At 45.6% G+C, this 26,373-nt stretch overlaps 5 protein-coding genes across 7 annotated transcripts in view; 2 read left to right on the top strand and 3 right to left on the bottom strand.

Annotated features, from left to right (window-relative positions):
- Nucleotides 1-940: 940 nt before the first annotated feature.
- eme1 (essential meiotic structure-specific endonuclease 1) lies at nucleotides 941-5,115 on the bottom strand. Of its 3 annotated transcripts, none has more exons than XM_079334223.1 (9): nucleotides 5,009-5,105; nucleotides 3,896-4,519; nucleotides 3,679-3,806; nucleotides 3,287-3,376; nucleotides 2,939-3,060; nucleotides 2,451-2,589; nucleotides 2,161-2,276; nucleotides 1,875-2,064; nucleotides 941-1,272 (listed from the first exon to the last, which is right to left on the bottom strand). In XM_079334223.1, the coding sequence occupies exons 2-9, from the start codon at nucleotides 4,509-4,511 to the stop codon at nucleotides 1,096-1,098; spliced, it is 1,578 nt and encodes a 525-aa protein (XP_079190349.1). In that variant the 5' UTR covers nucleotides 4,512-4,519; nucleotides 5,009-5,105; the 3' UTR covers nucleotides 941-1,095. The 3 variants fall into 3 exon arrangements, with proteins under 3 accessions (XP_079190349.1, XP_079190348.1, XP_079190347.1); XM_079334222.1 differs by having other exon boundaries at nucleotides 3,896-4,537; nucleotides 4,925-5,013; XM_079334221.1 differs by having other exon boundaries at nucleotides 942-1,272; nucleotides 3,896-4,537; nucleotides 5,009-5,115.
- A 542-nt stretch (nucleotides 5,116-5,657) lies between these two features.
- Nucleotides 5,658-7,578, top strand: mrpl27 (mitochondrial ribosomal protein L27). Its single transcript, XM_079334151.1, has 4 exons — nucleotides 5,658-5,758; nucleotides 6,337-6,465; nucleotides 6,919-6,986; nucleotides 7,066-7,578. Exons 1-4 carry the CDS (start codon nucleotides 5,719-5,721, stop codon nucleotides 7,270-7,272), a joined length of 444 nt encoding a protein of 147 aa, XP_079190277.1. The 5' UTR covers nucleotides 5,658-5,718; the 3' UTR covers nucleotides 7,273-7,578.
- A 1,145-nt stretch (nucleotides 7,579-8,723) lies between these two features.
- Nucleotides 8,724-11,952, bottom strand: LOC306817348 (uncharacterized protein). The gene is made up of 5 exons (XM_079334150.1): nucleotides 11,816-11,952; nucleotides 10,162-10,268; nucleotides 9,982-10,074; nucleotides 9,737-9,898; nucleotides 8,724-9,400 (listed from the first exon to the last, which is right to left on the bottom strand). The coding sequence occupies exons 1-5, from the start codon at nucleotides 11,850-11,852 to the stop codon at nucleotides 9,248-9,250; spliced, it is 552 nt and encodes a 183-aa protein (XP_079190276.1). The 5' UTR covers nucleotides 11,853-11,952; the 3' UTR covers nucleotides 8,724-9,247.
- Nucleotides 11,953-13,079: 1,127 nt separating this feature from the next.
- On the top strand, nucleotides 13,080-26,316 carry LOC306842406 (ras-related protein Rab-37-like). Its single transcript, XM_079372636.1, has 9 exons — nucleotides 13,080-13,433; nucleotides 19,657-19,767; nucleotides 20,528-20,569; nucleotides 20,755-20,821; nucleotides 20,948-21,000; nucleotides 21,324-21,389; nucleotides 21,736-21,792; nucleotides 22,384-22,460; nucleotides 23,384-26,316. Exons 1-9 carry the CDS (start codon nucleotides 13,278-13,280, stop codon nucleotides 23,487-23,489), a joined length of 735 nt encoding a protein of 244 aa, XP_079228762.1. The 5' UTR covers nucleotides 13,080-13,277; the 3' UTR covers nucleotides 23,490-26,316.
- mettl9 (methyltransferase 9, His-X-His N1-histidine) overlaps nucleotides 20,048-26,373 on the bottom strand; it is an 80,950-nt gene continuing 74,624 nt past the window's right edge. The window contains exon 7 of the mRNA XM_079372630.1: nucleotides 20,048-20,340. The gene's annotated coding sequence lies outside the window, so the exon portion shown is untranslated. The remainder of the gene's footprint in view (nucleotides 20,341-26,373) is intronic.

The raw sequence follows: 26,373 nt of genomic DNA, 5'->3' as shown, positions 1-26,373 counted from the left end.
ACATATTAAACATATTTAAAAATCAACTCTTAAAATATTTGACGCCATTTTTTTGTAAGTCTCAAAATTCCCAACCCATTGGAAGGTGCTTTGGGTCCCGACCCGTCACATTCTGTGCGTCGATGTGGACTTGTGCATGTAAACATCGTGTCCTGCTGTGTGAACTAGTGCGGTAAAGACGTACACACTTCTCACCAGAGGGGGATAAGAAGATTTTTATTCATTAATTTTATTCATCCTGGGAAAATGTCATGTTTGCACTCTGTTGTTGAACATGCTACACACACACACACACACGCACAAACAGGATCGTGTGAACATGCACTGATGGAGAGATGTCAGAGTGGGGGGGCCGCCTCAGTCGCTGCCTTGCTCAAGAGCATCTCTGCAGTGCTCAGGAAGTGGACTGGCACCTCTCCAGCTGAAGATTTGGTCCACACACACTTTCATTTTCAAAGTTTGTGTAAAATAATGTCGTACACACATTTTATTTTCCTCTCGGGAGCTCACTTCACTTCCTGTTGTGTTCCTCGGTCTGCAGGACCCCGGGTGAGGCACGTTGCTCATCTCTTAAGCCCATTTAACGGCTCGTTACACATCCCTCTCGCTCGCCCTCTTTTCTCCCCCTCTCTTCCAGCCACTCATCACTTCCTGGTCAGGTTCCATTTTTTGCTAATGTGTTGGAAATGAGCCGTGGGCATTGCAAAGTGAGCTGGAGCAGATTCATGACACACGGTGAATAAACACAAACATGACCAGGAAAACACACACACACACACACACACACAGGTAATGAAAACAAGAGGGGACCCAACGGCACCGACAGCTCAGAGGTTAGTGTGACGTGTAACTCGATTGGACAGCGGTTAACACACACAAGGAGCGAGGTGTTACTCTGCACATGATGCTTCATTTACTCAGATTAGACAGGACGCTTGGAGAAAAGGACCCACACAGACGTTTTTTTTATAAAACTTTAATATGTACAAAACATTAAAAATGACTTTTATATCCGTTGAAAAACAGTGAACCAAAAACAGCCTCAGACATCGAGATTATAAACTGACAAAAAACGGCGTCTCGCTCTCTGCTGGGTCACACGGTGGAGTCCAGAGTCTGCTCCGGATCGCGGGAGTTCATGAGGAGGAAGAGGCGCTTGGAGAGCTCGGGGCCGACCCGTCGAGTCGTGGAGGTGACGCCTTCTCCTCGGCGGATCAGAAGGTCAGACAGCAGGGCGATCTTCTCACTCTCACTCTTACACAGACCGTACGCCTGCAGGGAGACGAGAAAGCTGCAGTTTCATTTTATTACACCAGCAGCTGTCTTTCACCAGCAGAGGGCGCTGTAACAACAAGCAGTGTTAGATAACTGTGAGGGATCAACACTGTGCCACATATGAGTCAGGCAGGAGCCGTAAAATGTGATTCATTTGTAGGAAAACATTTTTAATGCAACGCTCACACATTAAATAAATGTTAAAATTAAATTAAATAAGACGCTGTCAAAGTACTTTTTAGGTTTGGATGGTGTGCGGGAGTTGTTCTTTCATTTCTGGTTCAAAACAAGAAATTAGAAAATCCCATGCGCTATGCGTTGTATCTAAAAATAAAATACTGTTTTTGTGACGAGCCCTGAGCTTTGTGAATAAGATGTTTTCTCGTCTTGTTTGCAAAAGTTTAGCGCCCACAAAAAAAATAAAAATAATTCTTTGGTAAATAAATCCTGGAGTCTGATTGGTCTGCTAAACACTAAAACTTAATTTAATATTAAAACGCAGTGTGTGAACTCCACCACCAGGGGGCTCTCCATCAGAAGAAAGACGAATGATGGCGTCGAGGCTGGCGGGGAATCATGGGAGTGATTGGCGGTCTTACCTTCTGCAGCAGCCGAGGGGACGGATACGCCGCCAAGATGGCCGAGGCCATATCTGGACTGACTCTGTTCAGCTGCTGGATCTGTCTCTTCCACGCCTGCAGCAGCCCCTTCCCCGACTTATCCACCTTCTGCCCCCCCGCCCACTCGCTCTCCAGGTGGAAAGAGAAGCCCGTCTTGTCCCTCTCTCGCCTGCAACCACAGAGGATCATGGGAAATGTCAGTGTGACGATAAGACAGAAAAAGGACGGTTGGGGGCGGAGCCTGTGAACAATGAAGCTGGCTTACTTGAAAGGAGCTTCTGCGACCGCTTTGGTTGTCATGGTGATGTGATCGGAGAAGTCCTTCCAGGTTGACAGGAAGCGGACCGAGACGCCCGTGTGAAGCTGGAGATGCACCACTGCCTGATGGGAAATCAGAGGACGGAAGGATTTCAGTTAAGACGGTCCTACTTCAACGCTCGCACAGAGGGAGAACGGCGCTCTAACTCCGGGGTCCCTAACCACCGGGCTTTGATTAACCGCCTACATGCTGACTCGTGGATTCATTAACAGAAAAGAATGAAAATACAAACCCACCTCCTCCACTTCCACCCGCGACACTTCAGGAAGAACCTCGGCTGTGGCGTTCTTCTTCCTCTTTTTCGCCTTCCCTCCCGCCTGCTCCTCGCCCGCCACCGCCTCTCGAAACCTCTTCTGACTCTGAGACTTGTTGGATCTGAGGACGGAGACATCATGTTGACGTCAAAGAGCGTTTGTGTCACGTGATATGAATCCACCCGTTGAAAACAAGAAGTTTGATTTTTCCCTATGCTGTTGTTAAAGTGTTGAAAAGGGGACGTGCAGTGTGGAGTGATGTCACAGTTCTCTCAGCCAATAGGCAGCTTTAACCTGATTGGTCGATGTTTAACGTCATTCAACGTTAACAAACTCAAAACGTTGCAACTTTTTGAAAAAGCTGCTGCAGAACGAATCTCAGAAAAGCTCCGTAGATTGTTGCCCACCTGCAGCGGTAAACGGAGGGTCCGTGGATTTTAGTTTTGGGATCAGGTGTCGCCTCGGCCTACCTGAAGTATTTCTCCAGATCGACGACCACCAGGCTGAGGATTTTGTCCGGATGGCGTCTCTGCTGCTCCTGGACCCAGGAGCTCAGAGATGGACCGGAGTCAGACCTGCCCTGTCTCTCCTCCTGCAGGGGGACACACACACACACACACACACACACCCACAGGTGAGCCTTGGTTGGTACCTTTTAAACATAAAAGCCTGTTTCCACCAAGCGGTTCAGAGGAAACAGGGTTTAAAACTCTAAACATGGAGAAGAACAAATGACCCTGGTGTCATGTGACCTCACGGTGTGATCAGACAGGAAGTAAGACGTGGCTCCTATAAAGCCGTGGTGTCCAAACACTGACCTGGACGTAGTTGTGGATCAGAGTAATGAAGTCGTCAACGGTCATCTGCATCACAACCTGAGCCTCCGGTTCACACACGCCACCCTCGCTCTGAGGCACACAGAGAGAAGAGAGAGAGGCTGCTTTTAGAAACAGCCTACACTTCAAGCAGGATGATGTAACAAACTTGTTTTCTTGATGGCCAAAATTGTCGCGTTAGATTCGCTCGCAGGCAAGAGGTTTTTTTTTTTGTTTTCTTAAATAATACTGGAAGGAATATTTTTGTATTTGGACCTCTACAAAAATAACTTAAAAAACATAACTTACTTCAGTGGGAAACTTTTGTTCTATTTGTGTGTGTGTGTGTGTGTGTGTGTGTGTGTGTGTGTGTGTGTGTGTGTGTGTGTAATCACCTGAGCACAGGGAGTCCTCCTCATCCAGCTGACACTGCGCGGGAGCAGCTGTTTCTCGATGGCGCAGCTGCAGCCCAGAGCCTGTACGGACGCCAGCAGAGCCCCGCCTCCTTCGAGCTGAAGGAGAGCTGCAGACAGAAAGAGAACAACAACAAACCGTCACGTGTGCTCACAACCCTTTTAAACGACTGACCACGAAGTGTTTTCATGTCTCTACCTGGGTCCACCGCCACCACCATGTGCTTGATGCACTCCTCCGGCCTCAGCGCTTTCGCCGCCTCCGCCAGAGCTCTCCTCTCCGCTTTCTGCCTCTCCTGTTCCTGCCTGAGCGCCTCCTTGTCTCTCTGCTGTCCCTCCCCGGCCCGCCTCCTCCTCACGGCCTCCTCTCTTGCCGCCTGGATCTCCTCGGCCGAGCGTTTGGCAGGTTTCTTCTTGGCGGGGGAGGAGAGAGGCCTGAGAGGAAGCGCCGCTGAGTCCTCTGAGCCATCCGACGCCGCCGTGTTGGTCGCCGTCCTCACCTGATGGAAGCTGGACAGATTGGACGTTAAACACGACTCAGCATCTTTCCCATTAGTGACGGCGGAGGAGGAGATAATCACGTCGTCCTGTCTCTGTTTGAGTCTCTGTGCCAGCGGGACATAAGGTGCATCGTCATCAGAATCGCTGCTGACCGTCATCACATCCACCGTTCTTTTACCCACAATGCCCTTCACAGCGGTGAACTTGGCCGCTTCCTCTGGTTTCTCCGTGCGTCTCTGGGAGACTTGGCTGAGGAAGTCAAAGACGGGCAGCTCCTCGTCCAGGTCACTGGTGGAGTCACTGTAGCTGCCCATGTCACTTCCTGTCACGCCGAAAAAGACTGTTAACCAGAAATAAAACAGAATTCATGAAGAAACACGTTCAGATCAAATACTTGAAACTTTTTGACAGCAGTTAACAGTTAATTTTATGATCTCCAGACTCCACACCAAACTGCTCACTAACCTGCTAATTTTAAATGTATATGCATGTTATCCATAAAAACATGACCTGGCACATTATACAAATCAAACAGCACTCAAAGGAAACTCGTTTGATTTAAATGTTAAATACCGGATTATAATTAAATAACACACTAGACATAACGTTTTTCAACAATTCGCCGCGTAGATAAGAAAGAAAACGTTTATTATTTCACTAGAATTTTACTTTTTTTTTAAACTGGCGAATTGATCTCTGACGTCACGCTGAGAGAAACTTTACTCACTTTTAAAAACACATTTATTCACATACGTGAGTTAACTATCAAATAAGATATGTTGAGTGTAACTCTGTAATAAAATCAACATACCAAAGGTGAAGTTACATTTCAGCTCGTTTGGTTTCCCCGGGTTCTAGTTTTCTTCTTCTGTGGTGTTTAATGGCGGCCAACAGCCAGCTTGAACGTGCATTACCGCCACCTCCTGGACCGGAGGACAACGTCCACAGGCTGTAGAAATGAGACAAACAAAGACGAATAGAAGAGGACTGCATGAGTTGAGCTCCTTTTTGGGATAAAGTCAGACTTGGTCGGATGCCGGGGACTTCCTCCAAACTGTCTTCCCCTTTTTCATTCATTCAGGGACTGAAAAAAAAAATGTCTCCATGGTGTGAAGTTCTCGAGGAACTCACAAGTGGATATTATTATTATTATTATTATTATTATTATTATTATTATTATTATTATTATTATCATTATCCTCATCTAAAATCAAAAATTGAAATATACACCTTTATCTTATTTTAGTTTGTTTAATTTTATAACATTTTATTGTATTTTACTTATTTTATGTGCTACATTGTTTTTTCATTAATTCATTTATAGAATTATTATTTCATTGTATTCATTTATTTAATCCATGTTTTTTTATTTATTTTATTATTTACAAAGATCCACATGAGACGTTATGACCCACACTCCGTACCACTAGGTGGCGGTAGGGCGCCAAAATGTACTTGCCAACTGCCAGAAAATACCCAGAAGAAGCGATACGGACATTTTCGCCAGTGACGTCATTCAAGATGGCGGCGCTGGCGTCCTTGATGTCCAGGTTCAGAGCAGGTAACAGTTTCTTTGATAAAACACGTTTTTAGACGTTTTCATTTTGTAAAACATCGACGTGTTTGTTTGTATTGAGCGTCATGAGAAGTTTCTGGAAACATTAAGGTCGTTTGTAGTTCATGTTATAGATTCATGCGCTCGTGCCCCTGATTGATTCAAAGCAGTGGTGTCCAAACTTTTTTTCTTGCGGGCCAAAATTGTCTCGTTAGAATCGCTCACGGGCCACAGGGTTTTTTTTGTTTTTTTAAATATTGGAAGGAACTTTTTGTGTTTTGACCTCTTCAAAAAATAATGTAAATACACAATAACTAATGGCAGTGGGAAACTGTTGTGTTCTAATTTTTTGGAGAGAATAGTCAGGCTTTTATAGGTCTCCCTCGCTAACATGATAAAGAAAAAAAGAACGAAATATGCCATCTGATGAGGCCTGGGGCCAAAATCTTCTGATTCTTTGATTTGAAGTCAAGGGCCACAAAAAATCCACTCAAGGGACACAAATGGCCCCCGGGCCGCACTTTGGACACCCCTGATTTAAAGCATGCATGCAGCTTCTCAGTGTGTGTCTCTGCTGGACCCAGGTGTGCTGTCACGTGCTCCCTCGGTTCTCCTGGACTCTGTGAGGTTCGCGTCGAAGAAGGCCGGAGGAAGCAGCAAGAACGTGGGAGGAAAGAGCGCCGGAAGGAGATACGGCTTCAAGAAACAGGACGGTAAATAAAAGATAAAAACATTACTGAGATAAATAAGTGTGAATGTAAAACGTGTCTGACAGTCTCCATCCTCATCATCGTCTCCGTCAGACATTCAGAAACTCTGAGGGGTCATTATATCGTTATCGTTATAGCGCTTCCTATTTGGTTGTTAATCTTCATGTCACTCTTTTTGAACTTGAATTTCCCTTGGGATCAATAAAGTATCTATCTATCTATCTTTTTAATCCCAGCTCATCACAGACCGACTCTTTACAAACTCACTGATGTTTATAATCCCTTTAAATGTTTAAAACTCCGCTCACGTTCAGAAGTTTCACTGTAGTCTGATCCGCTGCAGCGTCTAATCAATGAGTGATATTCGAATAAATGACATCAGATTAAGCTTGAAGTTTAAATATTTAAGTCAAGTAGCTTAACGAGACCTAACGTCTGTTTCTGTGTGTTCAACAGGAAACTTTGTCCATGCAGGAAACATCCTGGCCACACAGAGGCTGATGAGGTATCAGCCCGGCGCTCATGTGAGTTTAACTTTCTGTCTCTCAGAATGTTAATCTGATGCGGTCGACACGTCTTGAGTCCCGTCCTTTCTCTCCTCAGGTCGGGATGGGGACCAATAAGACGCTGTACGCTCTGGAGGACGGATACGTCCGCTTCACAAAGGAGGTCTACGTCCCGGCGCCACGCAGCCCCGAGTCCACCAAGATCATCACCAAGCTGCCCAAAGGAGCCGTGCTCTACAAGACCTTCATCAACGTGCTGCCGCTCAAACAGGAGGGCAAGTTCAAACTGGTGGACATGGTCTGAAACTGGACCGGACTCGTTCTCCTCCCGACACCTGGTGGACGCACTTCGATGTGGAGTATTTGCCCGTAGAGGTTTCTTTACAGATCGTTTCACTTTTACCGCCTGAAGAAAAATCAACTGGACTTTTTTTTGTTGTTTATTTATAAGTTGAAAGAAATCGCCCCGAGCTCTCCTTGAAACGGTCGCCACGGTCAAAAGACGAGTCAGAGGCGTGTCAGCTCGTACATCCTTAAAGAACAGACGCAACCCGAATATGTGCTGTACGTTCTGTATTAAAGTTTTATACTTAAAAATCTGCAGAACGGGGCAGATGTCTTTTTCTTAAAACAACTTTAACATTTTCTCCTCTGTCCTCAAACTATTCATGGAAGTTTGGAACTTTAGGCGAAGAATCGTGACCCGCTGAAAAGGTCTCTGCGACCCTCTTTTGGGTCCCAACCCTCGAGTTGAACCCTGTGCTGGTTTAGAAACAGAATGAATGGCTGCGTGCATTCCTAAAAAACAAAACAAAAAAAGATCCTTCATTCCGTTTCTGATGTTCAGAGCATGCAGTACCTCAATCTGACCACAAGATGTCGCACTCATTGTTGATTTACTGTTCTGGCTCCTTCAATGGAATCTAACTGCACTGTATGTTGTTGTTTATTATGCAAAGATTGAATCTGAGATTTATGATCAACCCGTCCCCTGATTGATTAGCTCCCTTAATCTCGTCTTCACATGAACTTTTCCCCCGCGTACGAGCGTATCGGAGAGATCATTAGTCAGCGGTCTGCAGGGCAGGGGAGGTAAACAGGAAGACGGAGAGCGGCGGTGGTATGCGGAGGGAGTGAGGGCGACGCCTGGTACTCTGAACGGGAGGGCGAGCGCTGTCACCAGGCGGAGCTGATGATGGATGTGAGACTCTGTGATCTTCTCAGCCCGATGTGTTATAAATGTGTATGAAGCATGTCTGACGCTAAACATGTTCTACGCCTTTAAGAAAAGAGCCAGTTACTGAATAACCGCGTTCTGTTGACAGTCCGGGTCGGAGTCAGTTCAGGTGTTCGTCAATAGACTCACAAGTCTTTTTTTTCTTTTTTCTTAAAAACGCTGCTTTAATCTTTCGTCCCCGGAGGCCTCCTGCTTGTGCCTCTGAGTGTTTGATCAGAGTTAAAGAGTAACCCTGCTGTCGTACTTTAACTCTCAGACAGATGAGTTACTGTTTAAGCAGAACGCCGTGTGATACACAAAGAAGCTGCTTCGGTGATTTGGACTCCAGCTAACTAAAGAACTGCAAATCAAGCAGGAGAGGATTTTGTCCGTCACTTGTGTTTCATTCTGACTCATCAGTTTGAGTCGAGGGGTTTGGGAGGTGTGTCGCGGGTGCAGAGCGGAGCCTTCAGAAAGTTCAGAAACCATCTGCTGCTCGTGGAGGTTTAAAGTGACGCTCACTCGGAGAGGTGGAGAAAAACACGTTTATAAAGCACTTTATGGGGTTTTTGATACAATTACTGAAAACTGCTCTGTGACCCACTTTTGGGTGGTTTGCTGATTTAAACCGTAACAGTTTTATGAAAGTCACATGTACCCGCCTGTGAGCCAAGCCAGTCCAATGACAACACTGAAGACTTGTGATTTAATCAGTATAAAATATGTTCTATTCAAAGAGAATAAGGAGAAGGCTGTGAAACAAAAGGTCAGTTTTTAAAGAGGCACATCCTTCCATTTTACGTTTCCTGGAAAAACACAGTACTGCCGGTGAATTCCTGAACAATGCAGCGATGTGTCATCGCCGCTCTCGGAGTGTGCAGCTTGAGTCAGAGTCATTAGCATGAGAGAAGCTCCGCGCATAATCAACACAAACTCTCTGGGCTCCGACGCCGCCGGTCTTCAGCCCCTTCATGCAGCTTGGCCAAGAAGTGGAGGATCTCCAGAGATGAGACAGAAACGTAGAGCTGTGTGCGGCGCAGGTGGAGGAAGGTGAGTGTTGGAGTTATGTGGACGGTTGGTTTGAGTCCTGTGTGTCGTCGTCGAGGTTTGAGGACTCGTCCCGGTCGTGGATGGACAGGTGAACATCCAGAGTGTGCAGGCGTGAGGGTGACACGTCAACCGACTGGCGAAGGGTTTCTTCATACGTCGGTGGAGGCTGGAACGAAAAAGATCGTAGTTACCACGAAGGGAAGTCTCTGAAGACACAAACCTCGACTTAACTCTGACACCTAGTGTTTAAAATGGGTACTGCAGTCCAAATTCTAAACATTACAAAGAGTGGTCCTCTCTTTTCTTCAGCTGCTGGAGAGAGCTAGGCTAGCAGTTTCCCCCCCACTGCTTTCTGTCTAAATGCTAAGCTAGGCTAATCACTTCCCGACTCCAGTTTGAAATTCATCCCAAAGACGTCACAGCGGTCCGCTCACTTTGGGAAGGAAAGTCAGTGAAGTTGAACCTCCTTTATGTCGGGGTGAAGCGAACTGTGTCTGCTCACCTCGTTGGGACAGCCGCTGAGGCCGAAGCGCTCGGAGATCATGTTGTGGATCCGCCTCTGCCGGTCCTTCTTCCGAACGCTCTCGTAGGACGGCAGTCTGGGCAGACCTGTGCTCAGGTGGTAATCATTCGGCTTTCCGATTATGAACAGCCTTCCTGGAAGCTGTGCATTTAAAAAAAATATATATATATGACTGTGACACTTCTGCACAGATGAACTTCAACGATCAGTCGTCAGCTTCCTACCTGCAGCCCAGCTTCTCCCTGGTCCGTGGCGCTTCGCTCATTCCTGGCGATGCTGATCAGAGAGTGCCTGCTGTGATAATGACGAGCGTCCTCCTGGGGACGACACAGACAGTCAGGGACAAACATGACATCGTTTGTTTCTGCACACGCTGTGTTTTCAAGACACGTGGTCGTTCTTACGCTGTAGTGTTCGGTCCTGTCGGCTCTGAGTCTGCAGCACAGAGGATCCTTTCTGTAGAAGACCACCACCAGCATCAGGATCACCAGACACAGGGCGACACAGGAGCCTGAGGAGGACGAGGGAGAGGACACGGTTACAACCTTCAGGACGGAGAAAGGAACTCAGAAACCTCACAGTTTGATAAAGTCACGTGAGACGGAAGATTCCACAGCTGAGCAGAAACAAGAAGTGAAGAAGAAGAGACATGTAAATCTACATTCAAGCTAGAAACAGTGGGCTTGTTTCTTCATTAAGATGCCAAATCTGATCAAGTCCACACAGATCTTGAAGAGTCTGTTTGTCGCAGCCAGAGTAAACCATCGTAACACTGACGTTTCAAACGCGTCACAGATCGGTTTTACACATGAAGAACATGAACACGTGCTCATCATGAATCCAGGTTCGTCCTCTCCACTGTCACTTTGCTGACTGCTGGTAAGTGCTGCTGATGGATTGACTTCAGTCTCCTTAGATAACAGAACAATGAGTCAGGTCTTTAAGCTGCTCTTTGTGAAGAGTCTTGAGATAATCCAGCCCTCCGATGGGATCAGGATCCTGCAGAGTCTTCTGACCAGTCCTGCTCAAAAGTTCTCAACACTAACGGTCATAACCAGGAGTGGATTATCTGATTACTCTGATTTGATCCAATCAGATCACTCCTGAACAAGCGAGCCCGACATGCTCAGAGTCTCACTTATCTCCTTCTGTTTGCTAACATTTCACTGACAAATGTAAATAAAGGTTCTTTCAGCAGCGAGCTGACCCGGTCACACAGCGGTGAAAACATTTTCTTCTTTTTTTTAATCCTGCTGACGTTTTGATTTGCTTTTTTAAGATCACATCAGGCTCTCTTTAAAGGACCAGAGAACTTCAAATCAAAGCCCGTACTGCATGACTGACAAAGAGCGCCGCTCCTTTTACATTCAGAGTTCATTATTTACGTGTCCTGGTCGAGGCAGGAAGCAGCGGCCAGAGGTGGAACAGGTCCGATCTAATATCCGTATCGGGTCAGATCGTGGTGTAATTTGCAAATCGGACAGCAGCACAGTCTCACGTTCAGACTGAACTGGAAAGGTTCCAACATGTCGTCTCCATGATGGCGTTCAGACCTACAGGACGATTCGTACACTTTAAAAGATTTATTTTAAAAACCGGACAGTTGTTGTTGCATCCTGCATTCCCTCAGTGCTCCGTCTTTGTTTATCCGGGCTGTCGGCCCCGCTCTGTCTCCTCCTCCTTACATTTCCTGTCTCTCTCTCCAGACACGATATCTCATCCACATCCTTCTTCACAGGTAAATATTCCTCCTGCTGTGAAGTCACAGTTGTGTACTCTCTCTCGTCTTCGCCGTGCTCGAGATTTGTCAGGGCCCGTCTCGTGTTGACGCCTGTCCCACATCAAGGCCGGACAGCTTTAATGTCCTGTTTGAGTCTAAAAGCTTTGTTAGTGGTGTCTGAAAGTTGTTTTATGCAAAACAAAGACGTTTATACAAACAGTAAATCTCTCAAAGACAGCTGTTTTAAACATTCCCACACGCCCCTCCTCTGTCAGTGCAAACTGTTGGACATACGTCCTCCTCCTCATTTTAACAATACAGGTTTGAGTTTGTCTGACCTGAAGCCACGATGACAGTCAGCAGCTCTGGAGCCATCACAGGAGTCTCTCTCTCTGTTTTTAGGATATAAATCTCAGACAGCTCCCTCGCTCTTCTGCTCACATCGTCTTCAGCTCACGTATAAATCTCTGCTCTCCCCTGCAGCTCTCACAGAGCACAGAGACGACTCCCCCTCCTGCTAAACATTAATACACACAGAGAGAGAGAGAGAGTCCGAGGAGAAGCTCAAACACAAAGACTGCTCTCTGCACGGCGACTCTTGGAGAAACCCTGGTGGAGGTTACAGGACACACACGCAAAGTTCACCTGTTAGAGGAGAAGAGCGACATGACAGCCTTGAAGTGAAGCAGTATTTCTATTTCTCTGATGTATTTAGTCTTTTCTTTCCACTGTGTTTGTTCTTGCTCTTAAAGGAGTTCTTCCTGTTTTATTTTGTAGTTCTTTCCACTGTGTTTTACTTCCTGCCCTCGTCAGCTTCACCTGTTGTGTTTGTCTCACCTGCTTTTCATGACCGCTCTTCTTCACTCCTGGATCCTGTTTCCTCCTGACCTTTTTTAAGATTGTCCTCTGACTGATTATTTTCATGTTTTGGTTGACTCAGCAGAGACTGTAAATAGCCTGAGTCATCACCCGTGTGTCCCTGCAGGGGGCGCTGGAGTCCCCCGTGTGTCCCTGCAGGGGGCGCTGGAGTCCCATGGATGGCGGTCTCCGTGCTGGAAATGCTGTCTCAGGCTAACTTTGAGTCAAGCTAACGACAGGCTGAGAGCTGGGGCTGAGAGCTGGAGCTGAGGCCACGCCCACCTGTCCATCAGCTCAGCTACACGACCCTCAATGACCCATCTTCTGTCTTCGCCCTCTCGGATGGTTTTGCCTTTGCAGACCGCTCACCTGTTGCCGATCTTGCTGCCTCCCCTTCATGTCTGTTACACGGTGCTGTTCCCTGAGTGTGTGTCTGAAGCTTTAATGGCTTAGTGTTCTGTCCCACACACACACACTTCACGCACATGTTGAAGAGGAGGAGGAGGAGACGTGACCTTTAACCTGAATGTTATAAATCCAAGTTTTATATCAATAGAGTTTGTTAAATATGGAGCCGAGTTGCAAAACTTAATCCTCTAATATGTAGGTTTGTTTTTCATCCCTTCATGCCTCTCTACAAACTTCACATCTTCCCCTGTCTCTGATTGGCTGCGCACTCTCATCCTCCAACGAGCAGCCCCTCCCCCTCTCTCTCTTCTTTGTGTTGTACTCAGAGTGAGCGATCACGACGCGCTTTGTAAACGTGAAGCGATGTAGTAGGCACACGAGACTGTTATTCACATGTAAGGAGGGGTTTGATTGGCCACACACAGACACACACACACGGAGAGAGAGAGAGAGAGAGAGAGTCGTGCTGTGTCCGTTTCTATCCTCGTCACACTCCTGTGCTGTCAGAGCGCGCAGAGAGGAGAGGACGGCAGGATGGAGCGGATGGAGTCGATGGAGCCGATCACGGCCAACTACACCACGTCTTACCCGGAGATCCAACCCGACAGCGGCTACCAATCCAGAGAGACCACCGAGGGCAAGGCGAAGACCCCCCCACCCCCCACATATGACGAGGAGTTAGTGCACAAGGTAGGAAAAATCTGTTTTAGTTCTCCGAATTTAAACTTAACTACTACTTAAAAACCTTCAAAGTGTTTTTTTCTTCTTCTGTAATAAATCTTTTTTCTGCGTATTTATATTTCCATCATTTTTGGATTCACATCCCGGGATTTATTTTTTATTTTTTGTGTGGTTGTTGCTCTGTCCATGGTGCTGATCCGCGCTTGGACGCGGTTACATTTGGTCCGTTTCCAGGCTTGTTTCGTGTCTAATCTTGCCAAAAACACACAACTCCCTCTGTGATGAAGACTCAGCTGTTCTTCACTTACACGTTAGTCCTGTTGGGTTTTTATTATTATTTGCTGCTGCTGCTTTGGACGGAATAAAGCTCTCTGTCTTTCTCTCTTTCTGCCAAAACGCCCTAAAGTCACTGAAACGAGTCCCAGCTGTGAAGATGCCTCCCTGCCTGTCATCATCACTCAAACATAAACACCTTTAAAAAGACTTACTTTTAAATATATTATATTATGTTTTTGAACCACATGCGTAGACAACCTGCTGCGTCGTGAACATAAATGAACACGGAGCTCCACATGACTCAGTCTCACAGAAGCTCAGTCTCTCGCTTCGCTTGTGACTTTTTTTTAAATTTGAGGTTCATTTGGGCTTTTTATGAAGTTTTTTTAAAAACAGGACAGAGAATAGAGAATAGAAGTCAGTGAGAGAGAAAGTTGGGGGTGACATGGAGCACAGGTGATGGTGAAGTGAATCCAACCTGTCAGACTTTGTGTCATGATGCGTCCCAGACGGGTCTTGATTGTCCTTACATGGGATTAAATGATCTATTTTCAGGTCCAAAGGGTTCTTGACACCGTCGTGTTTATAACGTGTAGTCGTACCTCAGCATTAGCTTCTGCCTGTTCTCTTTATTCTCTTCTATTGATGTATCGATGCATCTGTATCGCCCAATATCGGCCCTGTTGACAGATATCGGCCAATAGGCAAATAACGTGTAATAACCAAGCGGTGCACCGTCTCTAAAAGGGCTCTAATGACGTATATAACACATTCAACAGGAGGGACGACTGTGAACAATTTAAAGACATGAAACAGCTGGCAAATTAAGAAGTCATAAAAAAACAAACATCATCAGAGTTGTTAATCAGATCAATTGTTGTTTTTAAACTCTGGTGTCGATATCGGCTCTGATTTACCAAGTCGATGGATCGTTCCTCATCCTTCCTCCTGAGCGACGACTGACGAGGAACACTTCAAGTCGAACGCTTAAAACCAAATGACAACTTTACGGGACGTCGTCTTTTACCCTAAACTACCCTGAGGGTAACCTCGCCATGAACCTCGCCATGAACCTCACCGTGAACCTCACCATGAACCTCGCCATGAACCTCACCCTTGAACCTCACCGTGAACCTCACCGTGAACCTCACCATGAACCTCGCCGTGAACCTCACCGTGAACCTCGCCATGAACCTCACCGTGAACCTCGCCGTGAACCTCACCATGAACCTCACCATGAACCTCACCATGAACCTCGCCGTGAACCTCACCATGAACCTCACCGTGAACCTCACCATGAACCTCGCCGTGAACCTCACCGTGAACCTCACCGTGAACCTCACCATGAACCTCACCGTGAACCTCACCATGAACCTCGCCGTGAACCTCACCGTGAACCGACTGACACGACCTCAGTGTGTTCAGAAAAAGATGAGATGAAACCGCTCCCTGGCAAAGAAGGAGGCAGGCATCTTGACCAGCCAATCACAGCGCAGTAGGGCGGGATTAGGCTGAACCCTGTGGGGTTAGACATAATGCATCCTGGTCAGGACTGCTGACCTTTGACGTCGACGTGTACGGAACAAAGAGGAGAGAGAAACTCCCCGTGGGCTGCAGAGAAATGTCTTATTGTGTTTCAGGTCAGTGCAGGTTACTGCAGCTTCTTTCATCCTTTGTTTGGATTGTAGATTATTATTATTATTATTATTCAAGAATCAAGTTCTGCCTTTCCAACAGAAGGCTGCTCGCTGCTTCTTCACGTGTGATGCTTTAGACGTGCACGCCTCAGGACTCACTCGTGTGTGTTGGATGGTCTTTCAGGGTCTGCTTCCTCCGAACGCTCTGATCCTCAGTCAGAAATGCAAACATGTTGATTTCCTCGACCAGACTAAACGGGATCGCTGCTCTCATTGGACGATTTGTAAGAGGAGGCGCTGGAAACATTTTTTTTACGTGTCTTCATGTGTCTCTATTATCTATCTATTATCTATTATCTATTATCTTCATGTCTGGCTGCTCGTTTGACGCCTTATATATAAAAAATAAAATTATTTAGTCTCTCCTGGGTAAATAGACATCAAATAATACAAGAGAGTTATTTCTCTAATGTGACCATCAAGACCAGCTGCCTTTAATTGACCCACACATCCTCTGTGTGTGTGTGTGTGTGTGTGTGTGTGTGTGTGTGTGTGTGTGTGTGTGTGTGTGTGTGTGTGTGTGTGTGTGTGTGTGTGTGTGTGTGTGTGTGTGTGTGTGTGTGTGTGTGTGTGTGTGTGTGTGTGTGTGTGTGTGTGTGTGTGTGTGTGTGTGTGTGGAGTTCATGAGGCTGATGTGGTGAGGAGAGCAGCTGCTTTACCATGTTCACATTGTTTGTTTTCTCTCTCTCTCTCTCTCTCTCTCTCTCTCTCTCTCGCCCCTCAGGGATCAGATTACATTACACAACATGGGAGTAGGATTTTCAGAGTGGCACTCTGCTTGCTCAGTGTTCGTGATGAGATGTTAAGCTGTAATGACTCTCTGCTCCACACTCGGTCACTTTGCTACGAGGCGCTCCGCTCAACATTCTCATGTGACTTTTTCATTTCCAAACTTCAGCTGTGCAGAGAGAGAGCCGCTCTCTTCCTCTGTGATCAGACATGAAGTTATCTCAGTTATCAGGTCAAACAGGTGTTTGACGATTACTTTAATTGTTTGCAAGTTTGTTTTTATTTTTTAAAGTGAAAGGAGTCATTCAAAGACGCAGCGGGGTCGTTCTTCTCCGTCAGTGTGACGGCGGAGAAACGCTGCCGTGGCTGTTGTGAGCCTGAAGGGACAGAAGAAGCAGTCAACGTGATCAGATCCTCCTCTATCGCTCACTCTGTTTCTTCAACATGATGAAGCTTCACAAACCATTAGTCTGCCCACCCTGAACCTCTCACAGCTCAACCACAGAGCACTCAGCCCAGGACCCCTCGCCCCCCCCTCCATCAGCCGCTCTCCTTTCTGCCTCAGGTCGGAGGTCCAGGACTCTGGAGGAGGGCTGTCCCCTCGGCGTCTGACGCAGACTGTGTTGCACAGGTTGTGATTCTCTTCCTGTGTAACCATGGTGATAGATTTCCACCTGGGAGACGATGAAGCATCATGAGCTAGGAAACTCATAGGCTGATGAAGCAGCGGGAGCAACTCAGGGGTTAAGTGTCTCGCCCAAGGACACATCGGACCTGTGGCTGCAGGAGCCGGGAATCGAACCCTTGACCGTCCGGTTGACAGACGACCGACTCTCCAAACTGAGCCCCAGCTCAACAGGGTCCGGTTCCGGGAGTAAATTTTCCCGTTCAAATCCTCTGTTTACATTTCAGGAAATTCAAGAGTTTAAATCCTGTAACCATGACAACCTGCCACCCCGCTCAGGGAGCTTGTGGTCAGTCTTCCTGCGATGGTTATGACATCACGGCGAATAATTAAATCCTCTACGGAGACGATGATTACTTCCTGTAGCACACTGTTGAGCCCGACGTTATGCTCTATATGAAGCCCTGAAGCAGCTGTATTGATTTCTCGTCCTTCATGTTAAGATGTGGTCAGCGGTGCTCGTGGTGTTTGTCTGCTCATGAGCTCTGGAAGATGAATAAAATGGAACCCAGTGTTTCCTGTTACACACACACACACACACACACACACACACACACACACACACACACACACACACACACACACACACACACACACACACACACACACACACACACACACACATACATACATGCATATTACACCGTACACATCATCCACCCGTGTTCAATTCCCGAATATCTTCCATTAATTGCCTCCAGTCTCCCGTGAGGCTTCGTGGGGAAAGCTCATCCTCTGTTACCATGGAAACAGCGTCATATCCTTTCCCTTTCCCCAGCACCACAACATCCTCTCGGTCACGTGTACATGAGGATGTGTGGCTCTACATCTGGCCACACACACACACACACACACACACACACACACACAGTGACGCAGGCGTTAAGTCCACGCTCTCGTGATGTCAGGAAACAGGAAACAGATGTCACGCAGTCACCAGCGGATCAAGTGAAATAACGATTCTTCTTCTGGCTTTGATGATGCACCGTGTACGAGTCAAACCTGCGGCTTTAGTTTGCACATTTATTAAACATGCTAAATGTAGCTTTTTATTTAAATGTTCTGATAAAGAACTAAAGAGGCCGCCTGTGTTCGCCTTTTGTCTCGTTCTGCACGTTCATGAGAGGAAATAACTCTCCACGCCAGCAGGTGGCGGTAGTCTTTAATTGTCCTTCCAAAATGGTGAAACCAGACGAGGACAAAGAAGAATGTGGATAAATAATTGTACAACGCTGTCGCTCAACACTCGTAATAATAGCTACTTGAAAGAATGTCTGATTTTAAAAAGTTGAAAATGGTTCTCGGTCTTTTATTTGTGGAACAAGAACAGAAGAGGCGCTTCTGTTTTTCTTCTTCGCCGAACAGCCAGTCAGAGAGATTCCCACCCACAACCGACGGCAGACACTGATTCAACAGCAACACACAAACTGAGGAGACGGTCGACGCTCTGATGGCCGGTCAGCAGGGGGCGCTCCAAACACTTTGGCTTCACTTTGAGGGAGCTGTCATGTCGTCCATCTTTTTTGTTTTGTGGTTCAGAGAGGTGTAACAGTGTGGTGTCTTTAAAGGGTCCCCTCTGTTTTTAACATCACCGTCGCTTTATTTTAACTGTGAGTCATCTGTTCCCGTGATTTCACATCCTTAATCTCACAACCCTCAAACATGTCATCACTTTACTTTTCCATTACAGGCCAAATATCAGACGCTCCTTTCCCCAACTGCTCCGTGGATTTTTCTTTCAAAAGAGAGGGAATAACCAGATGAAACCACTACAAATGAATGAGTACATTTGATATGGATATTCAGCTTATGCAGACGCAGTTTCCATCTTTTATAACGACACATTTCTGAGAGTTTTTAAAATCCTTCCCCGAGCTGAGATCAAAGCGAGGCTGTGAATCTTGAAATGACTGAAGCTGCTCAGCTCTAATCCTTTCCCTCTCTCTCTCCTCTCTAAGCTTTTATCATTCAAAGTATTTCATCTAACTGCAGCAACAGTTGCAGCCCTGCCTGGGTTACCCCGTGAATACACTACTCTGACTTCTCTTTGACTCCCTGTTTCGTCTCAACGTTGCCCGGACGTGTTTTATTTTAATTCCAGTAAGTTGTATGAAAAAAACACTGGCCTCAAGTGAAGGGGTTGAAGTATTTCAGGGTTCATTCAGCTTGAATAGATGAAGGAATGAGGGTAAGAGAGAGGATGTGACCACAGACTGTAAATATTAAAGGACGAAGCCTGAGTGTTGTTCTACGCCTGTCCCTGCAGGGGGCGCTGGAGTCCCATTGATGGCGGTCTCCATGCTGAAAACGCTGTCTCAGCTACTTAATAAGAGCGAGCTTTAAAAACGTTTGATATAGAATCGGGTTGGGTTTGAGGCGTGGTCACGATATTTTACATCATGTCTTCAGGCTGATTTTAGTTTATCCCATGAACTCCTTTTTAAAACCACTTTAGAACAACAAGCAGAGCAGAAGGACTTTTTCTTTCACTGTCAGATCAGTGTGTGTGTGTGTGTGTGTGTGTGTGTGTTTGTGTGTGTGTGTTTGTGTGTGGAGGTGTTGCAGCCCTCGGTGTGACTTTTTAAAAGACAAATGTCCCCGGTGACTAACTGGGACGCCTGTGAGAGCTGCCTTTCATTCATTGCACCGTCTTGAAGGTTACCTCCTGCAGCCTGTGAGTCACCCGAGAACAGTCGCTCTCTGCCAGCTACTTATAAAAGATCCTTTATTTGTGCCGCCGTGACGCAGACACTGACTCACATCCAAGTATAAATAACAATAGTGAGCGTTCAACCAGAAAAAAAGTGCTCTATACTTTTTTATTAATGCTGTCTCCTTCCTGCAGACGATCCTGGTCGGGGACAGCGGCGTGGGGAAGACGTCTCTGTTGGTGCAGTTCGATCAGGGAAAGTTCATCCCCGGATCCTTCTCTGCGACCGTGGGAATCGGATTCACGGTGCGTTTGCAAGTCACTTATATGTCATCTTTTACACACAGCTCATTGGACACAGAAGCTAGAGGTTGCCGGTTTGAATCCCCCTCTGACAGGAGCCTCTCTGTGTGGAGTTTGCATGTTACATTCGACATAGGTATGTATGTCCTTGTGCATTCGTTGGTTCTCCCCAGTTACTGTGGCTCCCACAGTCCAAACACAACTTCAGAAACTTTTTTTAAGGCGTTCTGTTCGGGTGGGAACGAGGAGCTTTTAGAACAGGCTGTTTCTGTGTCTGTAGCTTTAAATATGTAAATGAGCTGTGTCTGACCACGCCCCCTCTCTGGAAGGGCTCGGGTGTACTCGCTGCTTTCTGGCTCCATGTCCTATTGTTTACGGTGAGAAGGCAGACTCAGAGGGCAGAACAAACACCTAGCTGTGGGAGTGTCACCCACCTGGGGGAGGGGCTACTGCCCTTTGTGATGTCATGAAGGGAACATCTCCAAACAGCCTGTTTGAGCACACATTTTCTGAAAAGTGGAGCAGGCAGAAGACGGAGAGGATGGACTTTTCATCATTGGAGGGTTTGTAGACAGACTAGAGACACGTTAGAGGAACATGAGGGAGAGGATTTTTATATGAAATAGGTCCTTTAACGAACTGTTGCATCTTAAGATTAACATTTTCAGAGATCTTGAGGGGAGGCAGAAATCTCAAAACCTGGCAGAACAAAGTGTGTGTAACTGTTCCCTATTTATTTACAACCTGTTTCTGTTTCTCTCAGAATAAAGTGGTGACCGTCGATGGAGTGAAGGTCAAACTACAGGTCAGTACGTAAATCAGTCCCGGTGAAAACTTGACGTGCTGTCACAATGAAAGTCTATTTTTAGAGCTCAGGCTGGCTTCCTCTCTCTCTGTGTGTTTTGTTGCTGAAATTTAGACGAGGCCAAGTGGAATCAGGCCAAGTCACCGTGCACTGCTTCTTTTTTTATACCTGTATTTCTGTTTCAGATTTGGGACACAGCAGGACAGGAGAGATTCAGGAGCGTGACACATGCATATTACAGAGACGCACACGGTACTTAAACCAGAAACAGACGTCTCATTCTCAGTGTTTTTATTTCCTCTCATTATAAAAAGAGTAGAGCCGTGCAGCATGACATCCATGCATGTTTATCTGCCTGTTTTCTTTTTGTTTGCAAAGCTCTGCTCCTCCTGTACGACATCACCAGCAAAACCTCCTTCGACAACATCAGGGTGAGTCTTCTGCACACACCGTTATACAAATAAACCAACGAAGAAGAAAAAAAAATCAACCTGGAACAGAAACAATGAAGCCAAAGTGAGCGTACAAATGTCTCTGCAGATCATCTTTTAATGACATCTGTGTTCAGTCACATCCTCTGTGTGTGTGTGTGTGTGTGTGTGTGTGTGTGTGTGTGTGTGTGTGTGTGTGTGTGTGTGTGTGTGTGTGTGTGTGTGTGTGTGTGTGTGTGTGTCTGTGTGTGTATGTGTGTGTGTGTGTGTGTGTGTGTGTGTGTGTGTGTGTGTGTGTGTGTGTGTTCTTCTTCTTCTTCCAGGCATGGCTAACAGAGATCCATGAGTATGCACAAAGCGATGTAGTCATCATGTTGCTCGGCAACAAGGTGAGAGGAGACACTCTGAGAGGCTCAGTAAGAAAGAGAGCGTGCAGAGGATAGATGTGATCTTTGATGGGAAACAGAAAAGATATAATCATGTTTTTAATAAATGACACGGAGACGACTCAGTTTGTGTTCTGTGAAGTGAATAAAAACAGAATCTTCAGGCGGAGGAAGCGTACAAACATGCCAATAGGGCTCAGCATTAGCAGAGCTGAATGTACATGATAACTTCAGTGTTTCCTGTGCAAATGTGTGTGTGAGTCCTGACTGTCTCCCAGGGGGGAGAGATTAAATCTTTATAAATGAGTGCTTATAAATAAAGTTGTACTGACTCTGCGTCTCTGTGCAGGCCGACATGAACAGTGAGAGAGCGATCAGGAGAGACGAAGGAGAGAGGCTGGCCCGGGTGACTCTTTTTTATTCATTCATTTAATTTCATTTATTTGTTTTATTTCAAACTTTTAGATTTCCCAGCCAAAAAACAAACAAAACAAAAAAACAACAGCATACTTCTGTAAAGAAAGAAAAAGATTTAGCATGAAGGAAAAAACATGTTTGCAGTCTTAGACTTCATACTTGAAGAACTCTGACACCTAGTGTTCAAAATGACAACACCAACACCTGTTCACCTGATAACTACTCTCATATCTGGCAAACCCAGGGGCGTCCAAAACGGCCTTCAAAGCCCCGCCTACCTTCTCTGGTCCAATCAGATCCAGAGCATTCAGGAGCAGAATCTAAAGTTAGAAGGAGGACATACTGGCTGCTGCATTGTTGTCAGAGAAGCTTCAACACAGCATGTTTCCTTCATGATCACACAGGAAGAGAGCAGCTCTCTGATTGGCTGATTGATCACAGAGGAAGAGAGCAGCTCTCTGATTGGCTGATTGATCACAGAGGAGGAGAGCGTCATCAGCTCACTCTCCGCATATTGGATCTTTAACTTTATTTTCACAGACTTTTCTCACTGATGTTTTTTCTCTCTTCTCGTCTGCAGGAATATTCAGTCCCCTTCATGGAGACGAGCGCGAAGACAGGAGTCAACGTCGATCTGGCCTTCAATGCTGTGTCCAAGTACGCACATATATTACATTCACATGACACTGTTTATTAACCAACCCATAATACTAATCCTCTTTTACGACCTTACTGTGTATATTCACACAGAAGACTTCAGCTGTATAAAGAGGGAAGTTAAAGGGTTAAAGCTTCCTGCAGACGTGTGTTTGACTCTTACGATGTCGTGCATCTATTCTAAGTCACTCTGTGTGACACAGATCTGATAATGCTGTTAAGAAATGCATGCACACCGAGCAATGAGGTACCTGTGTGTCCAAGGCTACGAGGTGAGTCAGCATCATCATCAGTGTGCGTCATGGCGTTCAGCAGATCTTTGCACAGGAAAAATAAATAAATAATAAGAGGGACAGAAAAATGTGGAATCGTTCGTGACGAAGGGAAAGAAGCAAACGTCTGATGCAAGGAGACTTTGAGATAAGTCACGTCACCGTTATCGTGTTGCACTAATCAGTGAGCCTTTTCATGACACATTCGTATTGGTTGGTTACTTAACGTAGATCGTAAAATGATCGTATTTATTTTCTGACACTGTCAGATATTTGTCGCAGGCTATCTTTGGAGATCGGTCGTCTTTGATCCCCTCTCACAGAGCCACTCAGTATCGCCGTTTTGGAGCCACGACCACAGTTATGACCACGATTCATTATTTTTCGTCTTGGATGACTCAAAGTCATACTCTCTGTACCACTCTCGTTCCTCTCCTTATCCTCGATGTAGTTTATTTTATAATTCTTATTTAAATCACTGTGTTCCTCCTCAGCGATGGTGAGCAGCTCAGCGGTCGTAGTGAAGCTAACACAGCAGGCTTCACAGATGGTCACACAGTCATTATTCACTCTGCAGTGCAAACACATTAAGGATTTCATTTTTTTTTTAAAAAAGGTTATTAACTTTTTCATAAACTGTGTTTTCCTCAGGGAGCTGAAGCACCGAGCCGTCCAGATTCCCAACGAGCCCAAATTCCAGATCCACGAGTACATCGAAGCACAGAAGGAGAAGTCCGGCTGCTGCAGCTACTTCTAAAGCCGGCCTCTGAGTCCTCGTCCTCCTCCCACCGCGCAGACTGTCAGAGACACGCCGGGAGCAGCTGAGTGGGAGGAATACTGACTAAAACATCGCTCGCTCCCAAACTGTGAAGCTGCTGTTCATTCAGGAGCGCAGGCCGAAAGCAGATCAATGAGCGAGAGAGGAGAAACCAAGATACAGACCCAGACACCCCCACGCCTCTCTGCAGCCGAAAAACACAACACACAAACATTCAAACAGGCAAAAGAGCAACTGAATATATGTTTCAAACATACCTTGGCACTTTTATATCACAGACAAAGCCATACAGTAAAATAAAACACATGGTGTTTTCTGGAATAATCCAAAAGATGAGTCACTTCGGACTTTTTGTTTTTTTTTAAGATTATATTTTTGGGTTTGTTTTTATGAACAGCACAGTGGATAGAGCCGGAAATCAGGACAAAGGAGAGAAGGGTTGAAGGGTAAATGAGGTACGTGTTAATAGTAAGATGCCAGTTGGCTCCGCCCCTTTTATGCAGACGACACTGTTTGCTCCTTGTAATTTATGTAACTTCAGGACGACCGAGCTAAATAACGTTGGGGGTCAAAGTACGCTATATCATATATACTTTTATTGAAATCATATACTATAAATGTATATAAAAAATGCTGCCCACTCGGCTCTATGAAAGGCGTCTGATCCAACCTTCACTGCAGGGTCCTAAGTCTCTCTTGTCTTCTCCTTTGTCGCCCCCCGGTGGTGGAACAAACTATCAAACTCTGTTCGACCTGCAGAGTCCCTTTGCAACTTTAAGAAAAAACTTAAGACCCAGCTTTTCATGAACACTTCATCCTTCATGATGATGATGATGATGATGATGATGATGATGATGATGATGATGGTTTTGATGCTGACTGGAGTTCTGTCAGTGTTGTGCTTTGCCTCTGGTCACTTCCAGAAGTGACTAGAGTGACTAGAGGGAAGTTTATTTTGATAACTGATATTGATCCTCTTATCTAACTATCTTAATGCTTTTAACAAAGTTTGCCTTTTTTTAAAATCTGACTGGAAACACTTTGTCAAACTTTTATTTAAATCTCCACTAATGGAAGTACAAGGACGTTACAAACACCCCCGTTTTGCTAAAAGGAAGGATATGCTAAACCTTCATCCACCCACACTGCTCTGACAGAAACCAGAAGAAATCACAGTTTAAAGGCAGACTTATGTAAGTTTGGAGCCACATTGAAAAACCAACATGGCTGCAACCTTGTATATGATCAACTTACCAACAGCTCCAGGCAAAGGCCACACACTGTGTCACTGTGTCTGTGTCAAAGCCATGACCAAGGACTAATGCTTTGTGTGTCTGTGACTGTCAGACGGGTTATTCCTTTCAGGAGAATCTCCCAGAAGGCACAGCTGGAGAGAACATGCTCCGAGTGTCTCAAAGACGGCGAGACAACAACAATATGTCTGAATACGCAAAGGAACAATGTGTTCATGAAAGAAGAAGATGTGATAACTTCAAACACGTTTGTAGAAGGTCAAACATCACATGAGATACTTGACGACGGTGATGTATTCCTTCTACAAACTCAGACACAGCTGCTCGGTTCATGGTCCTGTGCTTTAAAATATGACGTAGGTACTCCCTCAGCTTCAGCTTCACAGGCGCACGGGTTACTGCATTATGTTAGCAATAAAAAAAAAAACAAGCTAATTACAGTAAGTGCTTCCACACTTACACGAGAATATGCAGATGTTCAACAGATGCATCAGGAAACCTAGACCTTCACTTTAAGGGCTTCCACACTTGCACAAACTCCTGGAAGTTTTCTGATGTGTGTGTGAACACATACAGACATAAATGTGAGGGCAAGGTACAGATTACTTAGAATTTAAATTATATGGAAGTCAACTTCTTCATAAAAACTGACCATTGGTTTCAACAGAGTTACTGAACCCGGGCTGATTTCAAAAGCACAAACAAAAAGCGTGAAGTGTCATATTTTAAATAGTTGGGCCACGAACCAAGCTGCTGAGCTCGATCAGTTTGGTGGTGAGAGCTGCTGGATGTTGCAGTTTTGTTAACGATGTTGTCTTTCATCTGGGAATAGGACAAACTGTATTTGTGACAGATTTTTGTACACGGTTAATCAAAACGACGGCTGCAATATTTTCCTCATGACGAAAAATCGTCATCTTGCTTCTGTGGCCAAACGACGGACTCTACAGCTCAGTTGCATGTTTGCTGGTTTGCATGAACCAAATCTGTGCTCAGTGCCTCCAGAACGTTTGAAACTGTTTATATTTGTATGAATATCAACTCACAGCGATGAACATATTTACATTCTCCTCTTCAGATTTTAACACAGCGCTCAGGGTTAAATTTGGGTTTCAAAAATTAGATGACGTTTCCACGTTTTTACACTGAAGCTGCATTGATGTATTTCTAAATACTCTTTGTCCACTAGGGGGCAGCGGAGGAAGACTTAAATATTTCATTCACTGATTTATAATATCAATTTTGGGTTGAGTTTCTGCATCACCCATTGTAGGTTCTTTAAACTCTGTTTTGGTCTCCACCAAGTCCTGACAAATCTAGCTGTTATATGCCAACATTATTACCAGCTGGTTGCTTTATTTTTTTTTTTACCTCAGGGAGGTAAAAAATATGAGATCCATCTCGCCATCATAAGCCAAACTGCTCTAAATGCTCTATAAAAACTCAATGTGCTGGTAATTCTTTAAAGACCTTTTTCTACATTGCACAAACTGATTTGAACTATTGGTCAGATAAAATAAAGATGCAGCTTTACGTAAACAATGATGTCAGATTATCAGGTGGAGAAACCTGCAGAAAAAGTATGCAAATCTGTCATAAAGTTGATGTTT

Source organism: Symphodus melops (assembly GCF_947650265.1).
Source record: "Symphodus melops genome assembly, chromosome: 21".
NCBI classification, from domain to species: Eukaryota; Metazoa; Chordata; class Actinopteri; order Labriformes; family Labridae; genus Symphodus; species Symphodus melops.
Note: the sequence above shows the minus strand (reverse complement) of the source record. Positions and strands in the feature narration are given on the sequence as shown.

Coding starts and splice junctions, on each gene's coding strand:
- eme1 (XM_079334221.1), bottom strand. CDS start 4,511: ATGGGCAGCTACAGTGACTCCACCAGTGACCTGGACGAGGAGCTGCCC. Junction 3,807..3,895: donor GGTGGTGGCGGTGGACCCAG/GTAGAGACATGA, acceptor TTCTGTCTGCAG/CTCTCCTTCAGCTCGAAGGA. Junction 2,590..2,938: donor GATCTGGAGAAATACTTCAG/GTAGGCCGAGGC, acceptor CTCCGTCCTCAG/ATCCAACAAGTCTCAGAGTC.
- mrpl27 (XM_079334151.1), top strand. CDS start 5,719: ATGGCGGCGCTGGCGTCCTTGATGTCCAGGTTCAGAGCAG. Junction 6,466..6,918: donor CGGCTTCAAGAAACAGGACG/GTAAATAAAAGA, acceptor TGTGTTCAACAG/GAAACTTTGTCCATGCAGGA. Junction 6,987..7,065: donor GGTATCAGCCCGGCGCTCAT/GTGAGTTTAACT, acceptor TTCTCTCCTCAG/GTCGGGATGGGGACCAATAA.
- LOC306817348 (XM_079334150.1), bottom strand. CDS start 11,852: ATGGCTCCAGAGCTGCTGACTGTCATCGTGGCTTCAG. Junction 10,269..11,815: donor GACTGTCATCGTGGCTTCAG/GTCAGACAAACT, acceptor CGTCCTCCTCAG/GCTCCTGTGTCGCCCTGTGT. Junction 10,075..10,161: donor ACAGGACCGAACACTACAGC/GTAAGAACGACC, acceptor TGTCGTCCCCAG/GAGGACGCTCGTCATTATCA.
- LOC306842406 (XM_079372636.1), top strand. CDS start 13,278: ATGGAGCGGATGGAGTCGATGGAGCCGATCACGGCCAACTACACCACG. Junction 20,570..20,754: donor GAGTGAAGGTCAAACTACAG/GTCAGTACGTAA, acceptor TTTCTGTTTCAG/ATTTGGGACACAGCAGGACA. Junction 21,793..22,383: donor AAGGAGAGAGGCTGGCCCGG/GTGACTCTTTTT, acceptor TCTCGTCTGCAG/GAATATTCAGTCCCCTTCAT.